The 13190-nt window shown below is 52.8% G+C and overlaps 1 protein-coding gene across 1 annotated transcript; it reads left to right on the top strand.

Annotated features, from left to right (window-relative positions):
- Positions 1-3966: 3966 nt before the first annotated feature.
- Positions 3967-12057, top strand: Krt78 (keratin 78). Its single transcript, XM_004649874.2, has 9 exons — positions 3967-4332; positions 4721-4935; positions 5922-5982; positions 6395-6490; positions 7875-8039; positions 8389-8514; positions 10570-10790; positions 11659-11693; positions 11774-12057. Exons 1-9 carry the CDS (start codon positions 3967-3969, stop codon positions 12055-12057), a joined length of 1569 nt encoding a protein of 522 aa, XP_004649931.2.
- The last annotated feature ends 1133 nt before the right edge of the window (positions 12058-13190 follow it).

The following is a 13190-nucleotide window of genomic DNA, read 5'->3' as shown; positions in this document are numbered from 1 at the left end:
TTTCAACCCAGGAAATTCAAGAATGTCCCTGGAGTGATTGCCATAGTTCAAAATTCGTTAGGCCTGGTCATGCAGGCTTGTCATCCAGGCTACTCTGGAGTTTGAGGCAGAAAGATCACAAATCCAGAGCCTTCCTGGGTTACAGGATAAGTTCAAGGCCAGCTTGAATAACTCACTGAGATTCTGTCTCAAAATAAAAAGTAAAAAGAGATCTGGTGGGCTGGCGAGATTGTTTAGCAGCCAAATGCACTTGTTTGCCAAAGCCTGTTAGCTGGGGTTCAATCCCCCAAGTACGCATGTAAAACCAGATGTAAAAACTGGTGCTTGACTCACAGTCTAAGCTAGTCAGCAGCAAACAACCTGACCTGATGCTCACACAAGTGCAATAGTGGCGCATAGCCATGGTGCGAAGCCAACTGCTCTTGATTTGGCTAACTGATCTGCTCAGTGGAAGGGAACCCATAGCTGGAGCTGGAAATCAAGTCAGAACCATATCCACAAATGAGCCTGCTCTCCATTATCAAGCTTCCACCAATTGTGGGCTACAAGAGGGCCTATACCTATTAAATTCTCTCTAAAAAAAAAATAAAGGTAATCCCATTTGCTTCTCTTTTTCAGATGGATACAGATTCCAAGGACAGAACCAGCCCATTACGCTCAAAAGGGCCCCAGCTGAAACTAAGAGTTAATTGGGGAAATGAGCAAGGGTGCTGCTTTCTTGGTGAACCTAGTTAGTACCAGCATAAGGGTGAAGGAGATGGACACAGAGAACACCCAACTCTTACCAAACCAGATATCCAGAGACACAGAGGCTCCCAAGATCTCATCGTTGAAGCAGACATAAAATGAACTCAACATGGCTCAGGGAAATTTGCAGAAGAGGGGGCGGTAAGAATGTTAGAGCCACATACTGAGTCATGCACAGAGACATTGCCTCTTACCCATAGCTGATGGCTCACCCCACAATGCACGACCCATATTCCCCAACGAGGAGGGTCCCTGTGGAGGGGGGGTACAGGGAGGAGGCTAATGATGGTACCAACATGACTGTATACACTGTGTGCAAAGTAATAAAAAACAAAAAACAAAACAAAACAAAACGAAACAAAAAACCCACCTGGTGCTTGTATCTGGAGTTCATTTGCAATGACAAGAGCCTCTGGAACACCTATCTCCCTCCCTCTCCTCTCTTTTCCTTTCTTCTCTCTCTCTTCTTGTAAATAAATGAATATATATATATATATATATATATATATATATATATATATATTTTTTGGTTTTTCAAGGCAGGGTCTCACTCTGGCTCAGGCTGACCTGGAATTCACTATGTAGTCTCAGGGTGGCCTCGAACTCACGGCGATCCTCCTACCTCTGCCTCCCGAGTGCTGGGATTAAAGGCGTGCGCCACCACGCCCGGCAAATAAAAATATTTTAAAAAGGGTCTGAGAATATAACCTAAGTCTTGGGTTCAATCCCCAGTACTAGAAAAATAATAAAAAAAATCATCTCTTTGGGCTAGGTTAAAGCCACTTGCTTGCAAAGCCTGAAGCCCAGGTTTGATTCCCCAGTACCCAAGTAAAGCCAAATGCACAAAATGGTGCGTGTATCTGGAGTTGATGTGACCATTCTCTCTGCCTTCTTACAAATAAATAAATAAAAATAAAATCATCTCCTCACGTAAATACTGGATGCCTAGTAAACTCAGGATGCTGAGCTGGATAGAGCCGTGGCCAAGCAGCCTGGGTCTCTCTGAAGGTTTGAAGGGCGTCATGAGGCAGAGAAGGGAGCTCATTTGGGCAGTTTGGAGAGCCATGGAGTAAACTGGGGGGGTGGTGAGGGTGGTGGCTCCAGTCTGAGTACTGTGTGAGTGGGTGGCATTGGGCAAGTCCCTCAGAGCCCAGAGTGACGCCAGAGATTCAGTTGTCAGCTGGGACACCTCTCGGTTACCCAGGGGAGCCTGTGTCTTCTATGCCTGTCCACACCCTAAGGAGCCTTGGAGTGCACAAGTGCAAACCAAAGGCTCGGGCTCCGGGGCTGGTGACTTTGAAGCTTCTTAGGGCTCACCTGTTCTGTAACGTTACAGGTATGGGGAAGTTCCATGGAGGTGGATTTGACCCCAGGCCAAGTATGGCCTCTGTCCTCCTTCAATGCTGATAGGAAGAGAGGGCCAGTTGAGTTCAGATCGGACCCTGTGGGGCCCCACAGCTGTATTTTAAGGCCCACTGGGGTGGTGGGACAGGAAGGCTCCCAGCCTGGTTCCACAGGGCGATTCCTACTCAGGGTTAGAGTGAATTCAGAGCTGAGTCTTTAGTGGGACTAAGGCCGTTTCCAACTCCTCCGCTCTTTTTATTTATTTTCCTTCCTTCCTTCCTTCCTTCCTTCCTTCCTTCCTTCCTTCCTTCCTTCCTTCCTTCCTTCCTTCCTTCCTTCCTTCCTTCCTTCCTTTTTCAAGGTAGGGTTTCGCTCTAGCCCAGGCTGACCTGGAATTCATTATGTAGTCTCAGGGTGGCCTCGAACTCTCAGCGATCCTCCTACCTCTGCCTCCCGAGTGCTGGGATTAAAGGCGTGCGCCACCACACCCAGCCTCCTTTCTGACCCTTGGTGGAGTCTATGTGCCTCCCCTCCTCCTGGGTCTTCTCTCTTTCTGCCTTTCCTGGCACCTTGTGCCTTGAGTGACTTTGCAACCTCCCAAGGCCCTGTCTCTTCCTCTCCGGGTGCTGCTGATGTCTGGAGGAAGGAGCAAAGGGTTTGTAATCCCTCGTGGGAGGGAGACACTTGTGCTGGGGTGGCCTGGGTGGAGTGCTTTTGGGACGGGACTGACTTCCTCATAGCACCTCTCTTGAGGGGCCGGTATGCTGAGTTTCTGTCTGTTTTGAGTTGCACCCTCAAAGACCCCAGCAGTCCTTCCTGTAGATTATCCCTGGTGCTGTGAGAGGGCCCAGGACAGGGCGAAAGCTGCAACCGTGAATTCTCATTCAGTAAGCCACAGCGGGGAAGCCTTACCCCCGCCACCCCACTCCAGGGACCCTGTCTCAACCCAGCAGTTGGACTAAAATGCCAGTCAAAGCCCAGGGTGCTCCTCTGCCTGCTGGACTTTATACTCCAAGGCAGAATCTGTTCTGGGTGGTGGTTGGTGGGGCTCCCAGGTCTCCCGTTTCTGGTCCTCTCACCCTGGTCCCCCAGGAGTAGTTTTCTAAAGGCATGCTTTACTTTGTGCCTCTGGTTTATTCACTGAAGGGGTTTTGGCTGGGACTCAGGTAGAGGGGTCTGGCAGTTTGGGTGGGGAGGCGTAGGGACACGGGGCTCAGCCACACTGCTCCGTAGATCCTGGCTGGAGATACCTGCTTGGCACAAAGCGGGTGGCACCTCCCGGATGATTGCTGGGTTGGGCCAGAGGAGGGGCTGGGTGTCCTGCTTTTCTGTCATTTCTAAATTGTGAAGTGTCTTTTGCACCACCTGTTAGTCGGCTCACAGAGCTCCTCAGGGCCTGTCTCTGCCTCTTTGAGGCTGAATCTGCCTTTGGGAGCTGTATTCTCCCCTGTTCTGAGCTCCATGGGGCCTCTTGTTTCCTCTTCACCCCTCTGGCCTCTTCTCCTCTGGGCACCCTCCTTCTCCAGGAAACCTTGCTTGAATGCCTTAGTGTCACTGCCCATGTCCAGCACTGTGGCCCAGGTCTCCAGCTGCTTCCTGGTCTCTTCTCCTGCCAGCTCAGGAGCTCCCAGGGCAGGGTCTGGGTCTTCTACCTTAGGCTCTGCACGTGCCAGACACCTATTCCCCAGGTGTGTCAGAGGAGGTCAGCCACAGCCAAGTGGCAGACACAGTCAGGCTGAGAGCATCTTGCTCTCCAAGGCCCAGCCCAGGTACGGGAGGGGATAAAAGTCTCGTGCCAGGGCCCTGGGGCAGAAGCATACACACCTTGACCATCTCTCAGTCTGTCTCCAGCTTGCCAGCCTGCCAGTCTCTGCAATGTCTGTCTTCCCATGCCCGACTCAGAGGGGCTTCAGTGCCCGCTCGGCCTGTTCCACTTTCTTAGGGGCCCAGGGCAGGGCCAGTTTCAGCAGCAGGAGCCTCGGCTCCTCCAGGGGCTTCCGAGGAAGCTCTGGTGGGAGGGCCTGGGGGGCTGGGAACAGGCTGGGAATGAGGTTTGGGCAGGGGAATGGCGGGCCTGGGCTTTCTCTGTGCCCTCCGGGGGGCATCCAAGAAGTGACTATCAACCAGAATCTGCTGACCCCACTGAAGATTGGGATCGACCCTCAGTTCCAGGTGATAAAGACGCAGGAGACCCAAGAGATCCGAACCCTCAACAACCAGTTTGCTTCCTTCATTGACAAGGTGAGGGTCAAGTCAGCTTCTGGACCTCACTCAGGGAGCTGCTCTTGACAGATAGGAACGGGGAAGCCTGGCCTCTTTCTGCTGCTTTCCTAATCACTTAGGCAGCCAGAAGTCCTCCCAAGGCGCAGTTTATAGTTTCTCAGGTTATACTGAGGCCCTCCTGCTCCACGCCTGGGGCTCAGGGACCAAGACCAGCAGGCAGTTGTGGGAAGCCCCATTTCTACTGGTCTGCCCGATCTTGGGCTTGCTTGCAGGATCACTGACTGGCATGAGGCTCCCCTGCACAGGCAGGGGTGGGAGGCAGGGAAAGAGGGTCTCCACAGCTCCCTTCTCTGGAGGCTATGCTTGGGGAGCTGTAGGAGTCTCAGGGACACTGCGCCCCATGCAGGTGCGCTTCCTGGAGCAGCAGAACAAGGTTCTGGAGACCAAGTGGGAGCTGCTGCAGCAGCTGCAGGGGAGCCACAGCCCACAGAGCCTGGAGCCCCTCTTTGAAGCCTGCCTGGCCCGACTCAGGCAGCAGCTGGAGCAGCTCGAGAGAGAGCGAGGGGCTCTGGACGCCGAGCTGAAGAACTGCCAAGACCAGGAGGAAGAGTACAAGGCCAAGTAAGGAAGGCAACGGAATTTCCCACGTGGAGCCCGCGAGGGTGTGGGGGCCTTTGCTAGCCCCAGGGTCTCATCCAGAGCCATGTGACCAGCCTCCCCTCTGTCCCTTAGCCTTCCTACCGTCAACTCACAGGGCCCACCTGCAGAAGAGGCCTCACCCTCCCCTTGCCCCCCCCCCCTCCATCCAGGCCTGGAGAGCCCTGGGAAGGAGGGTTGAGGTTGTCTGTAGAGGTCTGAGGTCCAGCTGCCCAGAGTCTATATTTCTGGTCAGGGATGGGAAGGGCTTATTTAAACAATACCTCAATGCTTTTCTTGAGAAATTCCTGTTGAGCAGGCTGTGGGCTCAAGTGACTCAGATGTCCTCTGGTCTCAGGTGGAAGGCAGTCAATTTAGTGGGCTCGTCCCTAGGCATGTGGCATGATTCATGGCGAGGCTGTGGTTCTGCACTTTCCACCTAGTGAACTTGGTGGTTCAGACAGCCCTGAGCTCACGGGTTGAAGAGACTGCATACAAGGGCAGGTGGCCTATCTTCCCCGGCCTCAACTTCGACCTCTGCATGCCTGGAACATGCTTTCTACCCTTCTGGCTTCCAGGACCATTGGGAATGGGATGAAGGGAGGAGAAATCCTGGGGTTCTGGGTCTGCTGTGAGGAATACTCTTCCCCTGATGAAACTCATGGCACCAGCTGCAGATGACATTGTGAGGACGTGCGGCCTAGTGTCCTAGGGGACACAGGCTGGTGTGGCACGGGGATGTAGCTATAGTGTGGCAGGCCTCCTGACATGCATTGGTTGTCTGGCCTGCTTGGAGTGCTTCTCAAAGGTGACAGGACAGGAGGGTAGGGAAGGGTAGTGGTTGCTCCTTCCTTAGGGCCTGTGCACACGAGGGCATCTCAGAGAGGGTGGGGAGGGGGCAGCGAATGCCAGGGTGGGGCTATGGGCACTGAGCCAACGCCTGCCTGACTGTCCCCTCTACTGTCCTCCAGGTATGAGCAGGAGGCCCACACGCATTTCACAGTGCAGAATGACTTCATGATCCTCAAAAAGGTGGGAGGGGCTCAACGCTACTTGAGGAAGCCCCCAGCATAGGCAGAGCCTGGCCCTGGGCTGGGAGGGTGTAGGGTAGAGGCACTGACCGAGGGCATGCCACACCATGCTTTGTGCAGTCATCCCCCGGCGGGAAGGGACATCTACCTAAACACAGGGGCTCTAAGGCAAGAGATGACTGAGGCACATGACGCACCCTGGGGTCACCGCAGAGAGGATGGGGCGGGAGTGGAGCCCCAGAGTGGGTGGCACTTTGCAGAAGGCATTAGGGTGGGCAAAGGAGAGAGCAGGGTGTGGTTGGACAGAGAAGGAAGGGGGTCCCCAGACACAGGGGTATGGGTGTTGGGCAGGGGGTACTTAAGATTTCTGCGAGAAAGTAGGGCATGCATGGTTTCTGTCTCTCCGTCCTCAGGATGTGGACGAAGCCTTCTTGAGCAAGATGGAGTTGGAAGGCAAGCTGGAGTCTCTGCAAGAGCACATCTGCTTCTTGAAGCGTCTGTATGAAGAAGTGAGAAACTGCCCAGGGCAGCGGGAGTGATGACAAGGACGGGGTGTGGGGGGAGTTTGCAGGTGCCCCTGTGACCCTGGGGAGAGTGACCAAGGAAGAAAAGCCTGTTTGAATAATGGCTTCGGTTTTGGTCATTCAGCCACTTGACGACCACTGCCTGAACACTTAGTAGATTGTTAGGTTCTGCATTTATCAATTAATGGCCAGACGAAACCCACACAGGTATCTTTCTTTTTCGAAGACAGACATATGTATTAGTTTTAGTAAATAACTAAATTCCATACTCTGTCAGAAAGCGGTGGATCTTGTGGAGGACAGGGAGAGGAGAGTCGGCTCATGCACAAAGGCCTTGTGTAGAAGGTGGAATCAGGATGAAGGTGTGACGGGGACAAGGAGTTCCCACGCAGGCGGCTGCTGGGGTTCAAGGTGCCAAGTGAGGCTGGGGCAGAGGTTGTGGCACCAGCCAGAGAGATGGTGTCCGAAGACAATGTAGAGGCAAAGCTGGTTGGAACAGGACAAGCCCTCCTAAGGAAAGTGTGATAAGGAACCAGAAAGGGGATAGGAACAGGTAAATTCAGACTTTGCAGCCCAAGCGGCAAGAGTCACTGGAGACCATCTCTACAGATCTTACTTTTTTTTTTTTTTTTTTTTAATGATGTAGGGTCTCAGTCTAGCCCAGGCTGACTTGGAATTCACTCTGGAGTCTCAGGGTGGCCTCCAGCTCACGGCGATCCTCCTACGTCTGCCTCCCCAGTGCTGGGATTGAAGGTGTGTGCCACTATACTTGGCACTTTAATTTTTCTTTTTCTTTTATTTTTTTTTTCAAATATTTTATTTATTGGAGAGGGAGAGGGAGAGAGAATGGGAAGTGGATATATAGGGAGAAACAGAGAGAGGTGGATACAGAGAATGGGTGTGCCAGAGCAGCCAGCTGCTACCAATGATACATGTACCACCCTGTGCATCTGGCTTACATGGGTCCTGGGGAATCGAACCTGAGTCCTTGGGCTTTGCAGCAAGCATATTAACCCCAAAGCCACCTTTCCAGCCCTACAGGCCTTACTTTCAAATGAAGCTAAGTGCCGGAAGGCAGGTCATACCCAACACCCCAATGTGAATGCGCACCAGGGGTGCATGGATGGTTAGGGTCCCTTCTCTTCTCTTCTCTTCTCTTCTCTTCTCTTCTCTTCTCTTCTCTTCTCTTCTCTTCTCTTCTCTTCTCTTCTCTTCTCTTCTCTTCTCTTCTCTTCTCTTCTCTTCTCTTCTCTTCTCTTCTCTTCTCTTCTCTTCTCTTCTCTTCTCTTCTCTTCTCTTCTCTTCTCTTCACTGGGGTGCAGGGGACAGAGACCCAGGGGGGTGCATACTGAGTCTGTTCTCCCCTTAGGAGCTGGGCCAGCTGCAAACTCAGGCAGGGGACATGTCTGTGGTGCTGACCATGGACAACAATCGCTGTGTGGACTTCAGTGACATCATCGCGGAGGTCCGTGCTCAGTATGAGGAGATTACACGGACCAGCAAGATGGAGGCAGAGGCTGTGTACCAGACCAAGGTGCCAAGTGACGCTGGGGGCTGCAAGATGCTGGGGCAGTTGGGTGTTTATGTGCCCGTCTCAGTCCTATTGGGTGGAGCAGCTCTAATAACCTCCCTGAGGTTCGGAGTTTAGGGGGTAGGGCCATGTCCCCTCTCCAGGAGGGAGGCGATTGGGGATGCCTGGGAGATAGGCTAGGATCTCTGCAGGCACGTCCACTGTGTCCTGGGCTCAAGCAGTTGAATCACACTGGGAAAATGCTGATGTTAGGGGCCATGTCTCAAGGGCAGCGGGTGGCATGTTCTTAGTGCTGGGTCAGTGGTAGTAGCTCTTCTCAAGCAGCGCTCCCTCCGTCCCCCGCTTCTCTCAGTACCAGGAACTCCAGGCCTCAGCCCAGCTTCACGGGGACAGCATGAAGGAAGTGAAGCTTCAGATTTCTCAGCTGCAGCAAGCCATGCAGAGGTTGCGGAGTCAGATCGCGAGCCTCCAGGAGCAGGTGGGCTTCCAGCGCCTCCCCAGCCGGCCACCTCCACTCTCGGCTTGGTTCTGTGACTGTCCCCAGCTCCTGGGTTCTCTCCTAGCCAGGCTCATCTGGGGGTATGTGGTGAAGACCGGGGTGACTAGCCAGAGTGTTTGAGGTGGACAGCACCCCCTCTGGGCTGACTCCCACCTGTCTACTGTAAATTCCAGTCCAGGCAGAGTCCCTGAACTGCACAGCCCCCAAAGTGGACATCTCTGTGGGTAGACTGTTAATTTATCTTTGTTTTTCAAAAAAATATTTTATTTTTATTTACTTACTCCACGGAGAGAGAGAGAGAAAGAGAGAATGAATGGGGGCCTGCAGCCACTGTAAACAAACTCCAGACAAATGCGCCACCTAGTGCAGCTGGCTTTATTTGGGCACTGGGGAGTTGAACTTGGGTCCTTTAGCTTTGCAGTTAGGCACCTTAGCTGCTGAGCCATCTCTTCAGTTCAAGACCTGTTTTTTTTTTTTTTTTTTTTTGAGGTAAGGTCTTACTTTAATCTAGGCTTACTTGGAACTCTCTCTGTAGTTTGAACTCACAGCGATTCTCCTACCTCCTACTTCTGTCTCCTGAGTGCTAGGATGAAAGGCATATGCCACCACGCTCAGCTGTGACCTTTTTGAAATTTAAATATAATTAATTAATTAATTAATTTGAGAGAGAGAGCAAGGAGTAGAGAGAGAGAGAGAGAATGGGCGCACCAGTGCCTCTAGCCACTGCAAATGAACTCCAGATGCATGTGCCCCCTTGTGTATCTGGCTAATGTGGGCCCTGGAGAATTGAACCAGGATCCTTTGGCTTTGCAGGCAAATGCCTTAACTGCTAAGCTATCTCTCCAGCCCTGTGACCTGTTTTTTAAACAAATTCAGCAGCTGAGTCTGAAGCATGGTGGTCAAGCCCAGGGCCGGCCCTGAGAGCACCACCCGGGTGTCTAGGCCTGGGGATCACAGCCCCTCTTATGTGGCTGTGCCCCTCTCTGGGAGATCCCCTCTTGGAGATCAAGTGTCCCTCCGTTTTTGTGCACAGGCCTGATAGACTGGGCACCCTATTCCCCCCCCCCCCACCGTGTGGTAGGTCCCTATTCAGCTGTCTATCACCTTTCTGAGTCTCAGCTCCTTCACGTGTACAGTGGAGATGATGTCCCTATCCTGGGATGCTTGTGAGGGGACACAGCAGCCAGCACCCTGGGGAAACTCCTTCCTTTCTGAACTGGAGGTGAGGCAGAGCCCACGGGTAGGGCAGTGAGGTGAAGCCTGCTCTTCCTCCAGCATTGTGTTAGGTTGGGGAAGAAGCACAGAGACCGTAACTCAAACAAGAAGCCAAGGGGCAGGCTTGATCCAAGTGTTTCTAAAGAGTCTCTCCTAAAAGGAAAAGACTGCAGTGGCTGGCAAGATGCGACGTGTGGATAAGGGTCCACAATAGTGCCGAAGGCTCTTTGGTTCTGGGGAGAGATTCCTGCAGTGCACAGGGGCTGGAGGTGGGAAGAAAGAGTGGGGAGGGGTGTCTTGGGGAAGTATTGGAGGGGTGGATTTGTTTCCTGGGCTCTTGCACGACTTACCCCCCATGTCTGTTTCTATCATCACACAGTGTCTTCTCTGTGTCTTCTCTTCTTCCTATAAGGATGCCAGACATTGGCTTTAGAAATCACCCTAAGTACAGTGTCCATTTGGCCACCACCAACTCCTGCAGACATGATGTAGCTGCCCCCTCCACTGTGGTTGCCAAGAAATGTACCAGTGTCACAGCAGTGTATTCAGCAACCCATGACACGAGAGCTTTCATTATGCCAGTAAAGACCCTAGTTCCAATTAAGAGCATGGTTTGAGGTTCTAGGTGGGCAGGAAAACTTTGGGAGACCCTATTCAATGCTGTGCACTACTTCCCTCAGAACGAGAACTGCTAGGCGTGGGAAGGTCATGCATGACTTTTAAGGTGTACCCTGGCCCTCAAGTTACATCAACAGTGGGTGCTCTGGTAGGCCTTGTGGGGCTCACAGACACTTTCTCCCTTATTTTCACCCCTTTCAGAATGCCAGCCTGCAGTCAGCCGTTGCTGATGCCGAGCAGCGTGGGGAGATGGCTCTGAGGGATGCCCAGGCCAAGCTGGATGAGCTGGAGAACGCTCTGAGAATGGCCAAGCAGGACATGGCCCGACTCCTGTGCGAGTACCAAGAACTGCTGAGCACAAAGCTGGCCCTGGATGTGGAGATCGCCACCTACCGCAGGCTGCTGGAGGGCGAGGAGTGCAGGTGGGGCATCTGGAAGAATCTGGGAACATACGTGACCGGGAGAGGGGAGGAATATGGAAGCCAATGCAGGTCTCTCCTTGCTAAAGGGAATACTGGCAATTTCTTGACATTGTGAGTCATCAAGGGCAGCTAATTCTGCTGGGAGGAATTGTGTGTGTGTGTGTGTGTGTGTGTGTGTGTGTGTGTGTGTGTGTGAGAGAGAGAGTGAGAGAGAGAGAGAGAGAGAGAGAGAGAGAGAGAGAGAGAGAGAAGAGAGACAGTTGGTGCACCAGGGCCTCAGCCACCAAAACCGAATTCCATATGCTTATGCCACCTAGTGGGCATGTGCGACCTTGTGCTTGCCTCACATTTTGTGCGCCTGGCTCATATGGGAGCTGGAGAATTCAACATGGGTTCTTAGGCTTTGGAGGCAAGTGCCTTAACTGCTAAGCCATCTCTCCACCCCTGGGAGGAATTTTTAATTGGTTTTGAGTGCTGAGGAGGTAGAGGAGAAGCTCCTTGCAGAGGCTTCCTTTCCTTCTTTCCTTCTTTCTTTCTTTCTTTCTTTCTTTCTTTCTTTCTTTCTTTCTTTCTTTCTTTCTTTCACAGAGAAAGAGGGAGGGAGGGAGGGAGAAAGAAAGAGAGAGAGAGAGAGGGAGAGAGGGAGAGAGGGAGAGAATGGGCATGCCGAGGCCTCCAGCCACTACAGAGGAACTCCAGATGAGTGTGCCCCCTTGTTCATCTGGCTAATGTGGGTCCTGGGGAATCGAACCTGGGTCCTTTGGCTTTGCAGGCAAACACCTTAACGGCTAAGCCATCCCTCCAGCCCCAGGGGGACTCATTCTTTACAGTCTCTCTTAGAACGTTTCCTCTTGTCTTCCTTTCCCAGGATGTCTGGGGAGTACACCAGCCAGGTCACTATCTGTAAGTATGAAGGGACTTCGGAAGGGGGATCTCACAGGGTGCCCAGGACACTGTTGTGACGCTGGTACATTTCTTCACAGCCACAGTGGGAGGCAGCAGCAACATCATGTCTGGAGGAGTCTGTGGTGGCCAAATGAACACTTGTGGACTTGGAGGCGGGAAAGGCAGCTTTCGCTCTGGCTGCTCCAGCATCGTGACTGGCGGCTTTGACACATCCGGGGGCTCTGGACACAGCCGCCAGGGCGTGGGTTCCTGCTCTGTGTCTGGCTCTGGCTTTAGCTCTGGCTCTGGCTCTGGCTCAGGATGTCATACTATCCTGAAGAAGACTGTGGAATCAAGTCTGAAGACGTCCATCACATACTGAGTGACAGGCAGCCACTGCTTTCCTGAGCCCATCGGTACTGCTCTGGCCCCATGACCTGTGTCTGCAGCCTACAGCCCGAGGCAGCCCACAGGGGATCTGAGAAGCCAATAAAGTGCCGACTTATCTGCTGTTCTGAGTGTTTGGTGCTGGCCTTGCTGTGTAAACTGATTTGCATCTTATTCGTGTTTTAAAAAAATACTTTAAAAACAGTTCTTATTTATTTATTATAGGGAGAGAAAAAGAGGCAGACAAGAGAGAGACAGAGAGAGAGAGCGAGAAAGAATAAATATGGGTGCACCAGGGTCTCTAGCCACTGCAAGTGCCACCTTGTGCATCTGGCTTACATGGGTACTGGGAATCGAACTTGGGTCCTTAGGCTTCGCAGATAGGTGCCTTAGCCGCAAAGCCATCTCTCCAGCCCGCATTCGTGTTTTTGATCCGCATACTGATTTCCATCTTGTGTGTGTTGGGCACATGGCACACAGGCTCCAATTTAACTCTTTTCCTTGCTGCCTCCAGCCAGGCTGGAAGCTCTCCAGGGCAGACTAAGAGAGACTCTATCTCTAGTGTGGTATTCTTCAATGGGACGGGAGTGCCTGAAAACTAATGCCAGAACCCAGGGGACCCCGCTCTTCCCTCCCCTCTCTGAGCCTGTTTCTCTAAGAGTTCTGTGAGGTGCCAGCTCTCCACTCATCTCCTTCCCCTCCCCACTTCTTCTCCCGCATACTTCAGGGCACACCATGCACACTGGGCCTACCCTGGCAGGAGGTGGGTAGCAGGCCTCTCCCACCCATCTCCAGCACAGTCCCTTCCCTCTGTGGGAGCCAGAGCTTCCTTCCTGGAGACCTCAGTTTCTAGGCCCAGGGGCTTGTCTCATGCCAGGAGTTCGGATCCTCTGTGCTGGGAATGGAGATTTGCTGAAGGCTGCTTTGCATTTTGTTCCTCCTCCCAAGTCCCCTCCCAGTAGCGCCCTGGCTCAGCTCCCTGTATCTCTCATCGCTCCCTCTTCTGACCTTTTGCTTGCACTGTTAGACAAGAACACCCCGGTTCATGGTTTAGCTCAGATGCTTAGAGATCGCCTTAAAACGGCTCCCAGGGACACTTAAGAGAAGAGGCTGCAGGGCAGAGACCAA

This window comes from Jaculus jaculus, chromosome 6 (assembly GCF_020740685.1).
Source record: "Jaculus jaculus isolate mJacJac1 chromosome 6, mJacJac1.mat.Y.cur, whole genome shotgun sequence".
NCBI classification, from domain to species: Eukaryota; Metazoa; Chordata; class Mammalia; order Rodentia; family Dipodidae; genus Jaculus; species Jaculus jaculus.
This window is presented reverse-complemented; position numbering and strand designations above follow the sequence as displayed.

Excerpts from the sequence above, each read along its gene's own strand:
- Krt78 (XM_004649874.2), top strand. The coding sequence starts at position 3,967 with ATGTCTGTCTTCCCATGCCCGACTCAGAGGGGCTTCAGTGCCCGCTCG. Across the intron at positions 4,936-5,921 it reads GAGGAAGAGTACAAGGCCAA|GTATGAGCAGGAGGCCCACA; the intron begins GTAAGGAAGGCA and ends ACTGTCCTCCAG. Across the intron at positions 11,694-11,773 it reads CACCAGCCAGGTCACTATCT|CCACAGTGGGAGGCAGCAGC; the intron begins GTAAGTATGAAG and ends ATTTCTTCACAG.